The sequence below is a fragment of the Balaenoptera borealis genome (assembly GCF_965194805.1).
Source record: "Balaenoptera borealis genome assembly, chromosome: 3".
Taxonomy (NCBI): Eukaryota; Metazoa; Chordata; class Mammalia; order Artiodactyla; family Balaenopteridae; genus Balaenoptera; species Balaenoptera borealis.
In genome coordinates, this window is record NC_138866.1 from 37,669,416 (window position 1) to 37,687,462 (window position 18,047).

General features: G+C 34.6%; 1 protein-coding gene across 4 annotated transcripts in view; it reads left to right on the top strand.

Annotated features, from left to right (window-relative positions):
* The window catches only part of PPP2R5E (protein phosphatase 2 regulatory subunit B'epsilon), a 147,651-nt gene extending 141,522 nt beyond the window's left edge, over positions 1-6,129 (top strand). For 3 of the 4 annotated variants that reach the window (XM_082386612.1, XM_082386614.1, XM_082386613.1), the window contains one exon: positions 1,414-6,129. In XM_082386612.1, the coding sequence (XP_082242738.1) occupies positions 1,414-1,513 (100 nt within the window). In that variant the 3' untranslated portion in view covers positions 1,514-6,129. The remainder of the gene's footprint in view (positions 1-1,413) is intronic. The other variant, XR_014242974.1, reaches the window with a different exon arrangement.
* Positions 6,130-18,047: the final 11,918 nt, after the last annotated feature.

Here is an 18,047-nt window from a genome sequence, read left to right on the forward strand (position 1 = left end):
CAAGGACCATAATCTGCCATGCCTGGGGTGGCAGAGCCCCTGTTTTCAGGATTTATCTGAATTTATGGATTCACAAATGTTATCTGGGTCTGCTGTTTACTGGTTCATCACAACATGAAGAAACTAGGGACAGTGTAGTGAATTATTTTTAATAAGTATGAAATTATTTAATGTATAGTATAGCCATGTATTCCTGGTTTGTGGACTTACTACTTCATTGATGTTAAAGTTAACATTCTTTATTTTATAAAAATATGGTAATCTAAAAATGTCCTTGGCAAAATAAAATTTGTTTACCCTATCTATCTATCTATCTATCTATCTATCTATCTATCTATCTATCTATCTATTTATTTTTGGCTGTGTTGGGTCTTCGTTGCTGTGTACAGGCTTTCTCTAGTTGCGGTGAGTGGGGGCTACTCTTCGTTGAGGCACCCAGGCTTCTCATTGCGGTGATTTCTCTTGTTGCAGAGCACGGGCTCTGGGCACACGGGCTTCTGTGGCTCTAGAGCGCAGGCTCAGTAGTTGTGGCGCTCAGGCTTAGTTGCTCCGCGGCATGTGAGATCTTCCTGGACCAGGGCTCGAACCTGTGTCCCCTGCATTGGCAGGTGGATTCTTAACCACTGTGCCACCAGGGGAGTCCCTACCCTATTTTGAACATCTAGTTTTTTGGTAAATTTTTCCAAACAGTGAAATCTGAAAAGTCTGGAAGTCATTAGTCAAATTGATATTGAGCCAAATTTGAAGGCTTGGAACATTAAAAATTTAATACCCAATAATATCAACAAAGTTCTGTCCAGAATTAAAACTGAAATCACAGAAGAATGTTTAATTTGTCCATATATATAGGTATAAAATAAGTTAGTAATGTGGATTTTGTGGTTTAATACTTGTAAGAACAAGATTCTGCTAAAGAGTTTACATATACATAATGTAAGAAAAATGAGTAATAATAAAGAGGAAGTATATTTTCTTGACCTACTACATTCTTTGTATCAGTGTCATCTCTAGCAACCCTTTTGAGAAACTATTTAGAGACAAAAAGGAAATCAGATTTGAACTAGACCCAAAGTAAAAATGAATAATGTACCATTGGTTTTAGGCTAACAGATACATAAAAATGATCATCATTTTTCTTTCTTGGTAATTTTGAAGTTAATTTTCTTTATTAAGCTAAGTATAAAGGGATATTAATGTGAAATATTAAAATATTCTTGTCATCTCCTACTCTATTTTATGTCTATATATGTGTCAAGAAAAAATAAAAAGCAAGAGAGAGAAAAACCAAAAATGCCAAACTTTTCAGAGACCTTTTAAAAAGTCTGGGGAAAAGTATGTCAAAGGGGCAGTTATTGTTAGATAATCTCTTTACACTTTCTCAGTTGTTTACCTTGTATTCTATTTTTTCCCCAGTGAGAAAAAGAAAGAAAAGGAGCGTGAAGAATTGTGGAAAAAACTGGAGGATCTGGAGTTAAAGAGAGGTCTTAGACGTGATGGGATAATTCCAACTTAACAAAAATAATGACAACAACCTTACTAACCTGTGGAGTCACACATTTATGTAGTAGAAGATGGAGCAGCAGTTTTCTGTATTGTGCAACTTTACAGTAGATTTCACATTTGTTTCATTATTACAACAGCACTGTATATACCTGTCTCTAAGTAAAGGAAAAAAAAATAAGGACTTCAGTCCAAAGTTTGGACAGTAGATGGACTTCTCAGAACTTGGCAAACATAATCATTGTTCTAACCCTCTTTAAAAAAAAAAAAAAAAAGCAGTCTTCGAAGATCTGTCAATGAAATTTGTATATTAAAATTCCATTATTGGGAGTTCCTTATTTATCATTAGCAGAGAGTATGAAACAATTTTCAAATGTGAACAATCTTAAATTTAGCTTGTCTTTCTGCTAAGCTGTTAAGTGTATTTATAGTAAAGGAAGGGAAAAAAAAAGACTGTCATTTCCTTATAAGTTTGTATAACATCCTCCTCTGGGTAACTTGACTGTAATTTGACATCTTTTCCTTTTGCACATCTTCATGAGTTGAATGTCCACGTGGAATGGGGCCGTGAATTATAAAGGTCCCTGATCAAAGTTTTGTTCACTGGAGCGAACATCTTTCCAGTAAGCAGGTAGTCCTGGTACTCCTTTAGTTTTAAAATTAGGAGTAAAAGAGAGCAGGTGATAAACATAGTAGGGAAGGGAATTTTGGATTCACGCATCAGTTTATGGTGACTCCAAATCAATGTCTTGAATCCTTTGAAAGCAGGCACTGGGACATCATAGGGTTCAGTACCTGACCAGTATTAGTTATGTACGTCATTGAACACACAAACCAGAGATGTTTTAGAAATGTCAGAAGACATCCTTTTGGACCATTTTGAAATAAGAAAGACAAACACTAAACAGTACAACCATGAAACTGATCACCAGGATTGCGAACCTAATTGGGAATAGAGTTGAGCAAACAGCTTGGACTGTTTGGAGTTGTTGCCTTACTTTTTAATATGTATTTATAAAGTATTCCAGCAAAAGAGGATGAAGCCTCTGGGAAAAAAACAAACGTATTACAGTGTTTTTTGTAGATTCTCATTCTATATCCCATCACAGCGCCAGCCCTGTTTTTAGCCAGAAAGGATTCAGGATAAACATTATTATGCATTCTGAATTGAATGCGTATTCCTAACTACTGTATTTGTTACCAAAAGTGGTTCTACAAATGCTACTGAAAAAATCTGGAAATTCCTAATGTCCTGAGTATTAATAATAAAGTTTAAAAATGCTTTTATATCAAAGGTGCATTGTGACCAAATTGTTTAAGAAAAACAAAAAACAAAATCTAAGGCTGTATTATAGATCTATCTTATTGGCTCTCTGCTTTGTATTTAAAAGAGGAAGCTTACATCTTGGGGAGTTAAAATGCTGATAAAACTTGTGTACATTATGTACTTACCTAAAGCAGTTGCATTATTGTGTACTGAAAGATATGTGTTTTGGGATTTATTTCCAGGATGCTTTTGCTTGTTATGGACTTGGCAGCAGTGAGTTGATAATCCTAAACAATCCCTTCCAGCAGTATTCGTGGTATAGAGCTGATTCTGCGTTCCTGTGTTGAATTGTGATAGTAGCAAACAGGAACATATGAACTGTTGTTGCTCTTAATAGAAATATGGTATCAATATGGGCTTGTATATTTTCTTCCTTCCATTTAAAATATAAGGTAAAATATGCAATTTTATTCTTTACAAGAAAAAAGGAAAAAAAAGAAGCCACTGACCTTTCTCCCCTATTAAGTGTTTCAGGATTATCAGGTCACAGTTTGTGCGTAAAAGTCAGCTGATTATGGATATTGTCATCTCAATAACTTTGTAAAACAAAAACAAAATTTGGCATTGTTAATTCTGAAAAAGAAACAGCAGTAAAAGAGTCATATGCAATACCAAACACAACATGGTTTAATGGAATTAATAGATTTTTTTTTTTTTTTTATAGAACATTAATGGGAATTCAATGTAAAGCTGGCAGAGGCTGCCAAAGATGAAAACAACTTACTTTAAAAGTACTGGAGCAAAGGTGCAAGTTCAAATGCTAAAGATAAAAATAAATTTGTAACAAATCATCTCCTTTAGCCCTTTGATTTTAGCCTGTTAGTTTTAACTCTGCTTTACATTTAATTTTGACAATATAAACTTTTGTTTGCCATTAATTCATCTTTTTAGATTGAGGACATTACAATCACAGGTTTATGAAATATCTCTGCCCATTAGAATGAAATGCAGTCATTTGAAATGAGAAAGACCAGGATCCTTTTTTGCACCTCACCCTGTCCTCAGAGTTAAGGTGAGAGCTACACCGATATCCTTGATGTCAATTTCATATGTTGATCATTCCAAACTGAGAAGAATAAAGCCAAATTTTAGACGTATTTAAAGAAGTTATTATAGATATATGTCTAAAATTCATAGAGCAACTTCTGAGAAGAAACACTGTCTTTTCTTTTTTAACTGAAAGTGACAATGTGGCATTTGTCATGTTGTGTCCAGTGATGCACAGTAACTGAGGTAATCTGACTGTTGCACTATGTGACATATTTAAGGACGTACTTGCTGCATTTGCAGCAGCCCTCTCTTTGTCCTTTCCCACATTTCTGCTGTTGCTGCAACTTGAGTTAATTGTGACAAATGCATCTTTGTGTTATATTTTGTTTGCTTCCTAATTTCCAGAACTATATATAAATATATTTTTTAAATAGCAAATATTGTAGTTAGTGAGTGATGATCGCTCCAACCTTATCCCTACCATATTGGTTTCAGGGGTAGGATTAAGCGTGTCTTTGGAAGAAAAAACAAAAAACAAAAACAGAACCCTGTGGTTTAGAAGGATGCTGAGGCCTTAGGCTGTGGGCCTAGAACAACCATGTGAGTGAATTGACCCATCTCATACTTTGAATCAAGCATGCATTCCTTTTCTCATTGTGCAGGTGTCTCCAGTTTTCCTTCAGTGTTTTCGTCCTTTTAAATTTTATTATATTTTGCTCTCCCTGACATCTGTTTTTTATAAAATAAAAAATAAAAAAAGTAAGACATAGATAATACCCTCAATGCCTCTGGATACTCACAAGCAGGGTTACGCTCCTTCGTCTTGGGCTTGCTTGCCTAGATGGAAGGGTTTAATTTATTTTGTACCTCCTTCTATGCGTGGGACAGTCCAGGGTGCAGAGCTAGGAATTGCTTATAATTGCACCTGCTATACTTAAATGTATAGCCCTAGGCTCAATCACACTATGGAAAGAAAAAAAAAAAAGTATATTTAGAGCTTTAAAAGCTTTTTTATTTTTTTGTGGGGATTGGGGGGTGGGAAAGGGAAGATGTATGGATGTTATTGGCATTTTTAAATGTTCAGAGGTTTTTGTTTTGTTTGTTTTGTTTTGTTTCTTCTGTTTTGTTTTTTCTTCCCTTTAATTGGATGCACTGACCTGGCCCAAGAAATGAAGAGATTCTCTCTTTTGATGCTATTACCAATGCTATAACAAAGTGACAGTCACCTATAGCAAAAAGGTGGCACCAGACATGATCAGTGATATTTTATTTGCACATCAATATTTTTATTTTTATATTCTGGCTCAGCTGCTTCTCTGAGTGGAGTTAAGGAACGAGCCACAAAGGATTTTTGTAGTAGCTATATTGGCAATGCATTTTATATTTCTCAGTATTTAATTTTGAAACTCTAAAAGGATTGTGCATCTTGAGAGAAAGTTGAGCAAATTTTAATCTAGTGTTAATTTGTGCTGCTTCTTGTGCACGATAGCAGCAGTAGTATCTCTCTTGGAAATAAACATCCCATATTATGATGTCTATGAATATAGGTTTCCTTTTCTACCCTCCCTCCCTCCCTCCCTCCTTCCTTCCCTCCCTCCCTCCTTTCTTTCCTTCCTTCCTTCCCTTCTCTTTCTTTACTTTTTTGGAAATCACTTATTGTATATAAGTTGTAATCCAGACCTCATGTATCAATGGGGAACTTTCAAATATAAATATTACCAATACATTTTCTGGTTGTTGTCTGAGTTTTGATTGAGGTATAATGAGAATGACATGTCCATTGCTTTTGGTTTGAGGATTTCGCTTTAGCTTCATAAATCTTTTGGTATTTTAGTATTTCATTGTTTTAGCAGGAGAGGGCAGCAAAAGTTCATTTTCCCTGTTAGAAATGCTGTGGTTCATGATTGGTTTTAAATTTAGTCGTGTGTGTGTTTTTTTAAACAGCATCTGTTTGTGGGTAGAGGTAAAAATGAAACATTTTTGCTATGAGAAGTTGCATATGAAAATTATAGACTGGGTCAACCAGACAGTGAAGATTTCTGATCCACATTAAAGTTAAAATGCCACAAAGCAATCTTCCAGCGCTGGCTAAAATGTGCTACTTCCTTTTCAAACACAACAAAATGCAAGCCGAGTCTTAAAACATTTGGAGTTTTAAAATGTCTTTCTTTGAAAATGATTTACTTTCTTCAAAGTGGTAACAGAAACAAAAATGAAGGTGCTCCCAAAGGGAAATGTAACCTTCCCCTTTCACAGGTGTGTGAGAGGTTCTGTACTGTGGGTGCATCCTAATAAAGAAGCAGTGAAGAGTTTTCAGGTGCCTGGCTGTGTGTATTTGTTTGTTTGTCTGTTTCTGACATCCATGGCCTTTTTGAACCATACTAATGGTAGATTTGATCAATGTAGCTGTGAGGCAGTGGGGTTGGTATGTTCAGGCTTTCAACTTGAGAAAATCAGTTTGTGATTAGGGAGCGGTCCAATGTCTATTGCTGGATCACAAACTACCCCCAAAACTTGGTGACAGAACATTTGTTCACAAATGTAAGGTGTGGGCAGGACTTGGCAATAATGTCTTGTCTGTGCTATTCAAGTATCAACTTGGGTTTATCAAGTGGGGTAGGAGAATTCATTTCCAACATGGCTCACTCATTTGGCTGTTGGCAAGTTGGTGCTGGCTGTTGGCTTGGGGTTCAGCCAGAGGCCTCAGTTCTTCTTGACATGGGCCTCCTTATGGGGATGCCTTCTTGGGCTTCCTCACAGCATGACAACTAGGAATGAGTGTTTTAAGAGACAGGAAGTGGACACTGCTAATACTTTAAGGCCTGGGTCCAGAAATTGTCATGGCATCACTTCTGTAATATTTTCTTGGTCAAACAATGACAAGGTCTGCTCAGATACAAGTGGAGGGGACGTAGGCCTCATCATGATGTGATGAGAGGAGTGTCATCTGTAGCCAACCATGGGATACTTTCTTTGTAAAGCATTTGATTTAGGTGTGCTTTCCTCTCTTGGCTAATTAAATCATATCAGATTTGGAACCATGTAGAGTTAACCAATTACTGTTTCATGTTCAGTTAAACTCTGACTTGGGGAGGGAAAAATCTTGGTAAACTTAGCAGTTTTGTATTTCAAAGCATGACCATTTTAACATCTGAAGGTTGTAAGTTATTTACCAAGAAGAAACTTGTAACAAAGAAGGGTTCAAAGAAATTTAGGGTTCAAAGAAATTTAAGAGTTGATTTTCATGGAATATCTAATCCTTTCTATAACATTGCCTCCTGCCTGTAAACACTATATTATAATGGAGGCAAAGTTAATGTACAGTCCAATTCCTATTTCCTGGAGTTCTATATAATATTGTGTCCTGGTGGTTTCTCTTAGATCAAATTCACATTAGATTTTTTGTTTTAACAGAGACTAACTATGGGATAGTTAACCAAGACTAACTATAGGATAAGGGGAATTAAAATTAGATTTTTTTTCTGATTATGATACATGTTCAATGTATAATTTATTCTTGAAAAGGAAGATTTTAAAAACCAAGTTTAATAGCTACATGGCTGTGCCCCATACCTAAAAGTCCACTGCAAGTCATGTGCATTCATTGATTGATTGGAGCAGTATTTCTTGATTACCTCTGTCCATAGTCTTGCCCATTCTCTGATGTGCAGATTTCCTGCCTCTTTAATGTCTCATTTAATTTATTTCACCTCTTGCAATCAAAGGCTGAATTAGTCGTACAATGTGAGTCACATTTTGCTGCTACCAGATGATATGAGGCCTCAGAACCAGGATGGATATCAGCCACGGCCCCCTTTGTCCTCCCCAAAGCTCTTCAGGCGAGATGTCTCTGTCTAGAGTCACCCAAGGTGACGGCCGTGGACTTGGGAATCAGAGATTCTTGGAATCATTTGGCTTCTGACATTTATCAGCTGTGTGACTTTGGGGAAATCACTTGATCTAAGCCCCAGTTTCCTTTGTAAAATGCAGGTAAAATGGTACTTATAGTGTTGTTATATTCCATTAAGTATTATATGTAAAGTAGTTAGCATAATGCTTGGCACATGGTAACCTGAAAAAATATTAATTATTACCTTTAATAAATGCTTATTTTATTAAATCCAAAAGTTAAACCCAAAGTTAACAAAAGGATAGAAGTAATAAAGATTAGAGCAGAGATAAACAAAATAGAGAATAGAAATCAATGATACCAAAAGTTGGTACTTTGAAAAGATCAGCAAAATGAACAAGGCTTTAGCTAGATGGGCTAAGTAAAAGATGACTCAAGTTACTAAAATCAGAAATGAAAGTGGAGGTATCACTGCTGTTTCTACAGAAATAAAAAAGAGTATAAGAGAGTAGTATGAATGATTGTATGCAAAAAAAAATTGGATAGCCTAGATGAAATGATTAAATCACAGTGAAATAGAAAATCTGAATAGACATGTAGGTAGTAAGGGGATTGAGTCAGTAATCAAAAATCTCCCAATAAAGAAAAGTCCTGGTCCTGATGGCTTCACTGGTAAATTCTACCAAACAAACATTTAAAAAAGAATTAATACCAATCCCTCTCAAATGTTTCCAAAAAATTGAAGAGGAGGGGACACTTCCTAACTCATTCTGTCAGATAAGCATAACCCTGACACCAAAAATAGAAAAAGATACTACAAGAAAAGAAAACTAAAGGCCAATATACCTTATAAACATCGATGCAAAAATCTTCAGCAAATTACTAGCAAACAGAATTCAGCAGCATATTTAAAAGGATTATGCACCATGAGCAACTGGGATTTATTCCTGGAATGCAAGGGTGGTACAACCTACAAAAATCAATCAATGTAATACACCACATCAACAAAATGAAGGGGGAAAATGAAAAACAACCCACACAATCATCTCAATTTATGCAGCAAAAGCATTTGAGAAAATTCAACACCTTTTCATGATAAAAACACTCAACAGGAATAGAAGGAAACTACCTCAACATAATATTGGGTGGGCCAAAAGTTTCGTTCCTTTTTTTTCCCTGTAAGATGGCTCCAGTAGCACTTAGTGCTCTTTAGCTTCATTCAAAACAATTTGTTAGATTGTGTGTGACAGCTATCATATCAGTGTGCATTTAAAAAAAGTCATAAATATTGGTGAATTTTTGTGTAGCCATTTTAGTATTGAAGATGGAAGAAAAAAGCAACATTTTTGACATATTATGCTTTATTATTTCAAGAAAGGTAAAAATGCAACTGAAACATACAAAAAGATTTGTGCAGTATATGGAGAAGGTGCTGTGACTGATCAAACATGTCAAAAGTGGTTTGTGAAATTTCGTGCTGGAGATTTCTCGCTGGACGATGCTCCATGGTTGGGTAGACCCCTTGAAGTTGATAGCGATCAAATTGAGACATTAATTGAGAACAGTCAGCTTTATACCATGTGGGAGATAGCTGACATACTCAAAATATCCAAATCAAGTGTTGAAAATCATTTGCACCATCTTGGTTATGTGAATCACTTTGATGTTTGTGTTTCACGTTAAGCGAAAAAAACCTTCTTGACCATGTTTTCGCCTGCAGTTCTCTACTGAAACGAAAGGAAAACGTTGCGTTTTTGAAACAAATTGTGACGGGAGATGAAAAGTGGACAGTGTACAACAATGTGGAATGGAAGAGATCGTGGGGCAAGCGAAATGAACCACCACCAACCACACCAAAGTCTGGTTTTCATCCAAAAAAGGTGATGTTGTGTATATGGTGGGATTGGAAGGGAGTCCTCTATTATGAGCTCCTTCCGAAAACCAAATGATTAATTCCAACAAGTACTGCTCTCAATTAGACCAACTGAAAGTGGCACTCGATGAAAAGCATACAGGCGTTGTCAACAGAAAACACATAATCTTCCATCAGGATAACACAAGACCGCATATTTCTTTGATGACCAGGCAAAAACTGTTACAGCTTGGCTGGGAAGTTCTGATTTATCCGCTGTATTCACCAGACATTGCACTTTAGGATTTCCAGTTATGTAGGTCTTTACAAAATTTTCTTAATGGAAAAAATTTTAATTCCCTGGAAGACTGTAAAAGGCACCTGGAACAGTTCTTTGCTCAAAAAGATAAAAGTTTTGGGAAGATGGAATTATGAAGTTGCCTGAAAAATGGCAGAAGGTAGTGGAACAAAAGGGTGAATATGTTGTTCAATAAAATTCTTGGTGAAAATGAAAAATGTGTCTTTTATTTTTACTTAAAAAACCGAAGGCAATTTTTGGCCCACCCAATAAAAGCCGTGTGTGAAAAATCCACAACAAACATCATATTCAATGGTGAAAGACTGAAAGCTTTTCCTCTAAGATCAGGAAGAAGGTGAGGATGCCCACTTTAACTACTTGTATTCCAACATAGTGGAAGTTCTATCCTGAGCAATTAGGCAAGGAAAAGAAATAAAAAGCATCCAGATTGGAAAGGAAGAAGTAAAATTATTTGTTTGCAGATGGTATGATGGTATAGAAAATCCTAAGGACTCCACAAAAAGTAGTTAGAACTAATAAATGAATTCAGCAAAGTAGTAGAATACTAAGTCAACACACAAGAATCAGTTTCATCTCAAAAAAATGTTTGGAATCTTAAGTTTTTTTCAGAAAATAGATTTTTAAAAAATTATTCCCAACTTATTTGATGAAGGTATCATTACCCTGATACTAAAACTAGTCAAATGTATTAGAACACTAATAGTACAGAATACTACAAACCGTTAACTCTCATAAATGTTAATACAAAAATGCTTAATAAAATATTTGCAAATAAAATTCAGCATTTAAAGAAAAAAATCAGTTTCATCTCTATACACAATGAATAATTTGAAAAGGAAATTACAAAAACAATTTCACATACCAATAGCATCAAAAAGAATAAACTCCTTAGGAATTAACCAAAGAGGTGAAAGACTTGTACAATGAAAACTATAAAACATTGCTGAAAGAAATTAAGACATAAATAAATGGGAACATATTCCATGTTTATGGATTGGAATACTTATTATTGTTAAAATGTCAGTACTACCCAACATGATCTACAGAGAGAATGCAATCACTATCAAAATCCCCATGAAGTTTTTTTTGCAGGAATTAAAAAAAATCCATTCTAAAATTCATATGGAATCTCAAGGGAGCCTGAATAGCCAAAACAATCTTGAAAAAGAACAAAACTGGAGGATACACACTTCTTGATTTCAAAATTTACTATAAAGCTACATTAATCAAAACAGTGTGATGGTTTTGGCATAAAGATAGATATATAGACCAACGGAATAAAATAGAGAGTCCAGAAAGAAACTCATATATATGGTCAAAAGACTTTTAATAAGGTTTCCAAGACCTTTTGAAAAGGATAGCATATTCAAAAAATAGTGCTGTGAAAACTGGATATCCACATGCCAAAGAATGATGTTGGACCCTTATCTGACACCATATACAAAAATTAACACCAAATAATAAAGGACCTAAATGTATGATCTAAAACAATAAAACTCTTAGAAACATAGGACAAAAGCTTCACAACATTGTATTTGGCAATGACTTCTTGGATATAACATCAAAAACACAGGTAACAAAAGAAAAAAAATAGACAAATTAGACTTCATGAAAATTTAAAAAAACTTGTGCATCCTAGGACACTATCCACAGTAAAAAAGCAATCCACAGAAAGGCAGACAATATTTGTACATTATATATCTGATAAAGTGTTAATATCGAGAATATATAGAGAATTTTCAAAAACTCAATGATATAAATACCAAACAACCCAATTCAAAAATGGAGAAGGATTTAAATAGATATTCCTCCAAAGAAGATAAATGAGTGACCAATAAGCACATGAAAAAATGCTCAACATCACTAATCATTAGGAAAATGCAAATCAAAACTTCAGTGAGAAAACTCCTCACACCCATTAGGATGGCTACTATCAAAAATCAGAAAACAACAAGAGTTGGTGAGGATGTGGAGAAACTGGAACTTCTGTGCACTGTTGGTGGGAATGTAAAATGATGCAGCTGCTGTGGAAAACAGTATGGCAGTTCCTCAAAAGATTAAAAATAGAAATACCATATGATCTGGCAATTGCACTTCTGAATATATACCCAAAAGAAGAGAAATCAGGGTCTCAATGAGATATTTGTACACTCATGTTCATAGCATCATTATTCACAATAGCTAAAATGTGGAAGAAACCCAAGTGTCCATCAACAGATGAATGGATGAGCAAAATGTGGTATATACATAAAATGGAATAGTATTCAGCTTCAAAAAGGAAGGAAATTCTGAGATATGCTACAACATGGATGAACCTTGAGGACTTTATGCTAAATGAAATAAGCCAGTCTTAAAAAGACAAATACTGTTTGATTCCACTTACATGAGGTCCTTAAACAAGTCAAAAATTACAGAAAGTGTAATGGTGGTTGCCAGGGGCTGAGAGTAAGAGAGAATGGGGAGTCATATTTTAATAGGTATAGAGTTTCAGTATTATAAGATGAAAAGAGTTATGAGGATAGATGGTGGTGATGGTTGCCCAACAATGTGAATGTATTTAATACAAATGACTTAAAAATGGTCAAAATGGTAACTTAATTTTATGTGTGTTTTACCTCAATAATTAAAAAAATACTACCAAACCACTTTCTACAGTGGACATGACATTTCACACTCTCACCAACAGTGTATGTGAATTCCAGTTGCTTCACATTCTTCCCAACATTTGGTGGTGTCACTTTTTATTATTTTAGACATTCTGGTGTATGCATATAGAGATGCCTTATTGTGGTTCTAATTTGTATTCTGATGACTAATTATATTGAACACTATTTTTTCATGTGTTTTTTGGCAATTTGTGTATCTCCTTTTGTGAAGTGTCTGCTCAAATCTTTTGCCCATTTTGCTTTATTGTGTTGTTGATCTTTTTATTATTGAATTGTAGGGGATCTTTATATAGCCTGGGTAATAATTCTTTTCAGATAGATGTTTTGTGAATATATCACAATGTTTTGTGAAATTTACTCCCTACCTGATGAGCAAAAGGTTTAAATTTTGATGAGACCTAACTTAACATTTTTTTCTTTTTATGATTATTGTTTTTTGTGACGTATGAAATCTTTCTCTTCCCCTGCTTCCTTTCCTCCCTACCTGCCAGACCAAATTATACTCTCTTATGTATTCCCTTTAAGAACTTTATAGTTTTTACTTTTATGTGTAGGTTCATGAATCACCTTGAATTATTTTTTTGTGCATAGGTTTTAATATAAAAATCTAGATTCTTTTTTTCTGTATGGATAGCATATTATTGCAGCATCAATTATTGAAAATTCTCCCCAAATAATTGCTTTGGTGCCTTTGTAAAAAAATAAAAATAAAAAAAAAATAAGGCTACCATAAAAGTGTGGATCTAAATTTAGGTTCTCTATTCTATTTCAATGGTTGACTTATTGATTTTTATACCAGTACCACAGTCATGATTACTGTAGCTTTAAAATAGTCTTGAATCAAGTTGTCTAAGTACTTCAATTTTTTATTTCATTTTCAAGATTGCCTATTATAGATCCTTTGTATTTTCATATAAAATTTAGAAGAAACATGTCAATTTCTACAAAAGAAAAAAAAAACCTTGTGAGATTATGATTAAAGTAGATAATTTTGGGAAGAATTGACATCTTCATAATATTGAGTATTATAATTCAGGAACATGGTATTATTCTTCATTTATTTAGTCTTTAATTTCTCTCAGCACTTTTTAAATTATTTTCAGCACAGATATCCTGTACATCTTTTGTTAAATTTATTACTAAGTATTTTATGTTTTTTGAAGCTGTTATGAATTGAATTGTTTTTTAAATTTCATTTTTCAATTGTTTGCTGTTAGTATATAAAAACACAGTTGGTTTTTGTAGATTAACTGCCATCATTAAACTTTGCTAAAAGCAGTTATTAGTTCAATTAGTTTTTATAGATTGTTTAGAATCTCTATGTAAACAATCATGTTATCTGCAAATAGCAAGTTTTACTTCTTTATTAATGGTCACTAAATTTCTATTTGTTTTATTTCCTTTTTCTTGCCTTGTTGCAATGGTTCAGACTTCTAGTATAATATTGAATAGAAGTGTTGAGACTGGGCATCCTTACCTGATCTTAGAGGGAAAGTGTTCATTATTTCTCCATTAAATATAGTGTTCACTGTAGGTTTTTTGTAGATGCCCTTTATCAGATTGAGAAAGTTCTCTTCTATTTCTACATTACTGAGAGTTTTTATCATGAATGAGTGCTGAAATTTGTCATATGATTTTCCTGCATCTATTGAAATGATCCTATAATTTTTTCCTTTATTCTATTAACATGGTGAATTGCATTGCATTTCTGGGATTAAAGATATATATATAGTTTATACATCTATATAGTGACCCTTGAACAACCTGGGTTTGAACTGCACAGGTCCACTTATAAACAGATTTTTTTTTCAATAAAAAATACAATACTATATGATCTGCAGATATGGAGGGCTGACTATAGGACTAGTGGATTTGGGTATCCATGGTGGGTCCTGGAACCAACCCCCTGCAGATACTGAGGGATGACTGTAGTTATATGTATACATGTTAATTTCTGATGACAATGCAGTGTTTATTCAAGTTGATATTTCTCTAAATATAATGTGTCATTTCTTCTGGCTATTTTCAGGATTTCCTTTATCTTTTGTTCTCTATTTGTTTCTGATATGCCTAATGGTTTGCTTCATAATTATCATGCTTGGAGATCACTGAGTTGCTTAAATCTCTACATTTATATCTGTCATCAGATTTGGTAAATATTTTGGTCGTTATTTTTCAGATATTTTTTCTGTCCCATTCTCTATTTTTTTTCTTCTGTGACGCTAATTAATATGTACTTAAATCTTTGTTATTATATTATAAGTCACAGTGGTACTGTTCAGTTTTTAAATTATATTTTATTAAGATAGAATTCACATAAAATTAACCATTTTAAAGTATACGTTTTACTGACATTTTGTACATTAAAAATACTGTACAACCTTCATTTCTATTTCGTTCCAAATTTTTTCACCACCCCAAAAGGAAACTCTGTACTCATTAAGCAACCACTTTCCCATTCCTCCCTCCCAATCCCACAACCACAAATTAGCTTTCTGTCTTTATGTATTTACCTATTCTAGATATTTCATATAAATGGGATCATATAATATGTAACCTTTGTGTCTGGCTTCTTTCACTTAGCATATTCTTTTTGAAGTTCATGTTGTTACATGTATCAGTACTTCATTCCTTTTTATTGCTGAATAATATTTCATTGTATGATATACCACATTTTGTTTATCCATCGTCAGTTGATGGACATTTAGGTTGTTTCCACCTTATGGCTATTGGGTATAGTGCTGTGATGAACATTATGAGTTTTGTTAAATATGTGTTTTCAATTCTTTTGGTAAGTAGGTAGGAGTGGAATTGCTGGGTCATATGGTAACACTATGTTTAACTTTTTGAGGAACTGTCAAGCTGTTTTCCACAGCAGCTGCACTGTTTTACATTCCTGCCAGCAATGTATGAGGGTTCTGATTCCTTCACGTCCTTGCTAATGCTAGTTATTTTCTGTTATTATTCTTTATTATAGTGACCCTAGTGGATGGTCTGTTCATCTCTTAAAAATATCTTTTTTCAATGTTCTTTAAATTGAATAACTTATTGATCTACTTCAGGTTCACTGGCTTTTTCCTCTGTCATCTCTATTAACTGTTATGCTCCTATAACAAATATTTTTCTTTTAGATACTGTATTATTTTAGTTTTAGAATTTTCTCTTAGTTCATTTTTCTATTAGATTCTATTCCTCTGTTGAGATTTCTATCTTTTCATTCATTGTGAATATGTTTTTCTTTTTTTAAAAAATTTATTTATTTATTTATTTATGGCTGTGTTGGGTCTTCATTGCTGTGCACGGGCTTTCTCTAGTTGCGGTGAGCAGGGGCTACTCTTCTTTGCAGTGCACAGGCTTCTCATTGTGGTGGCTTCTCTTGTTGTGGAGCACAGGCTCTAGGTGCACAGGCTTCAGTAGTTGTGGCATGTGGGCTCAGTAGTTGTGGCTCATGGGCTTTGTTGCTCAGTGGCATGTGGGATCTTCCTGGACCAGGGATCAAACCCATGTCCCCTGCATTAGCAGATGGATTCTTAACCACTGAGCCACCAGGGAAGTCCCAATGAGTATGTTTTTATTAATATCATTGAGCATAATTATAGGAGCCATCATAAAATTCTTGTTTGCTAATTCTAATATCTGGGCCATCTCAGGACCTGTCTCTTTTAATGGTCTTTTTCTTGAGACTCTGTCACAGTTTTCTGATTCTTCATATGTTGAGTAAATTTGAATTTTTGTCCTGGATATTTTGAATATTATGTTATGGGAACTCTGGATTATGTAATATTTCTCTGAAGAGTATTAATTATTTTATTTTAGCAAAGACTAATTTGAAAGGACTCAAACTACAAACTCCAACTCTTGGGCAGTAGCTCAAATCTTAGTTCAATTCTTTTTTCCTTCTCCGGAGTTTGTCCCATGCATGTGAGGGTCAGGCATTAGTCATAGATTTGGGTTGAGTTATACACAAGATTTGGGCTCCTACTGTCTAGTGCTCTCCTTTCTGTGATATTACCCTCACTTTCCAATGGCTGTGGTTGCCCTGAACTCTGTCCTCTTGTTCTTCAGGGAAGAAAAACAGTTTTTTAATTTGTGTTCTCCTGCTTCACCTAGTATTGACTCTCAGGCTAAAACACATTAAAAGGAAGATTTACCCAGTGTCATCCTTTTTCCCAAGTGTTGACTTTCCTCCAGAATATGCCTTTTAGTGCTTTCCAATTGTTTTCCTCTTGCTCTCGCTCTCTCTGTATTTTGGCTACATTTTCCCATTTTAATCTGCATGAGGAGGTCTAGCAGAATTTTAATCAGATATTCTTAAAGCAGATCTTCACTCAAGGGCTATCATAGGGGGACACATGATTCCCTTCCTCCCCCACCCCAACATATTCTGCATATCAGGCAGTGTACTAAGCCAAGATTAGTATTTCCCACACATCAGTGATTTATATATCACTGCCATGAATTTTGCCACTTGTAACATTACACTTGCAATTTTTTTTTTTTTTACCACGCCGTGTGGCTTGTGGGATCTCAGCTCCCTGACCAGGGATTGAACCTGGGCCATGGCAGTGAAAGCCTGGCATCCTAACCACTAGGCCGCCAGGGAGCTCCCTACCCTTGTGATTTGTCAGCTATTTTTAAATGAATCATATTTTCATTCAATTTTATTTATTTATTTGCTTTTTAAATTTTTTATTTTTGAGATAACTGTAGACTTGTATACAAGAGTTGCAAAATATTACTGTGAATTCCTGGATACCCTTCTCGCAGCTTCCCCTTATGTTAACATCTTCTATAACCATAAAACATTTATCCTTGGTACAAGTATCCTAGGTATAACACTATCAACTAAAATACAGAATTTATTCAGATTTCACCAGTTTTCCCATTAATGTCCCTTTTCTCTTCTAGCATCCAATCCAGGACTCCATATTATATTTAGTGGTTACGTCTCCTTAGTCTCTTCGACCCTGTGACACTTCCCCAGTCTTTCCTGATCTCTCATTACCGACAGTTTTGAACAGCACTGGTCAGTTGTTTCTTAGAATGTCCCTCAGTTTGGGTTTTCTGATGCTTTCTTATGGCAAGGTTGAAGTTATATGTATGATTTCAGGATATTGATAGGATGATTCGGAGATGATGCTCCTCCCTCAGTGCATGAGATCAGGGAACACATGATGTCACTGTTTATTATTAGACTACAGAGAATATTTACCTACTCATATTAATGCAGTCCCTGATTATTGATTGATTGATTTTTGATTATTGATTAAAATAGTGATATATTGGGAGGATGGGAGAGGGGAGACACAGGTTGTGCAAAACTGAGCTAAATCCTTGACAATGTCTATAGAATTTCCAAATCAAGAAATAGCAGCATAAGCAATTGGAAATGTGGAAGCTATTTTACTGATAGCTTACAGAGGTAAAACTGGCTAAAAGTAGTCAAGGGGAGAGAGAGAAGAGACATCATGAAGAAGAGGCATAACTGTCTTTTACCAGAGTCTCAATGCCTGAGAAATAGGTCAAATAAATAGTGTGCATTC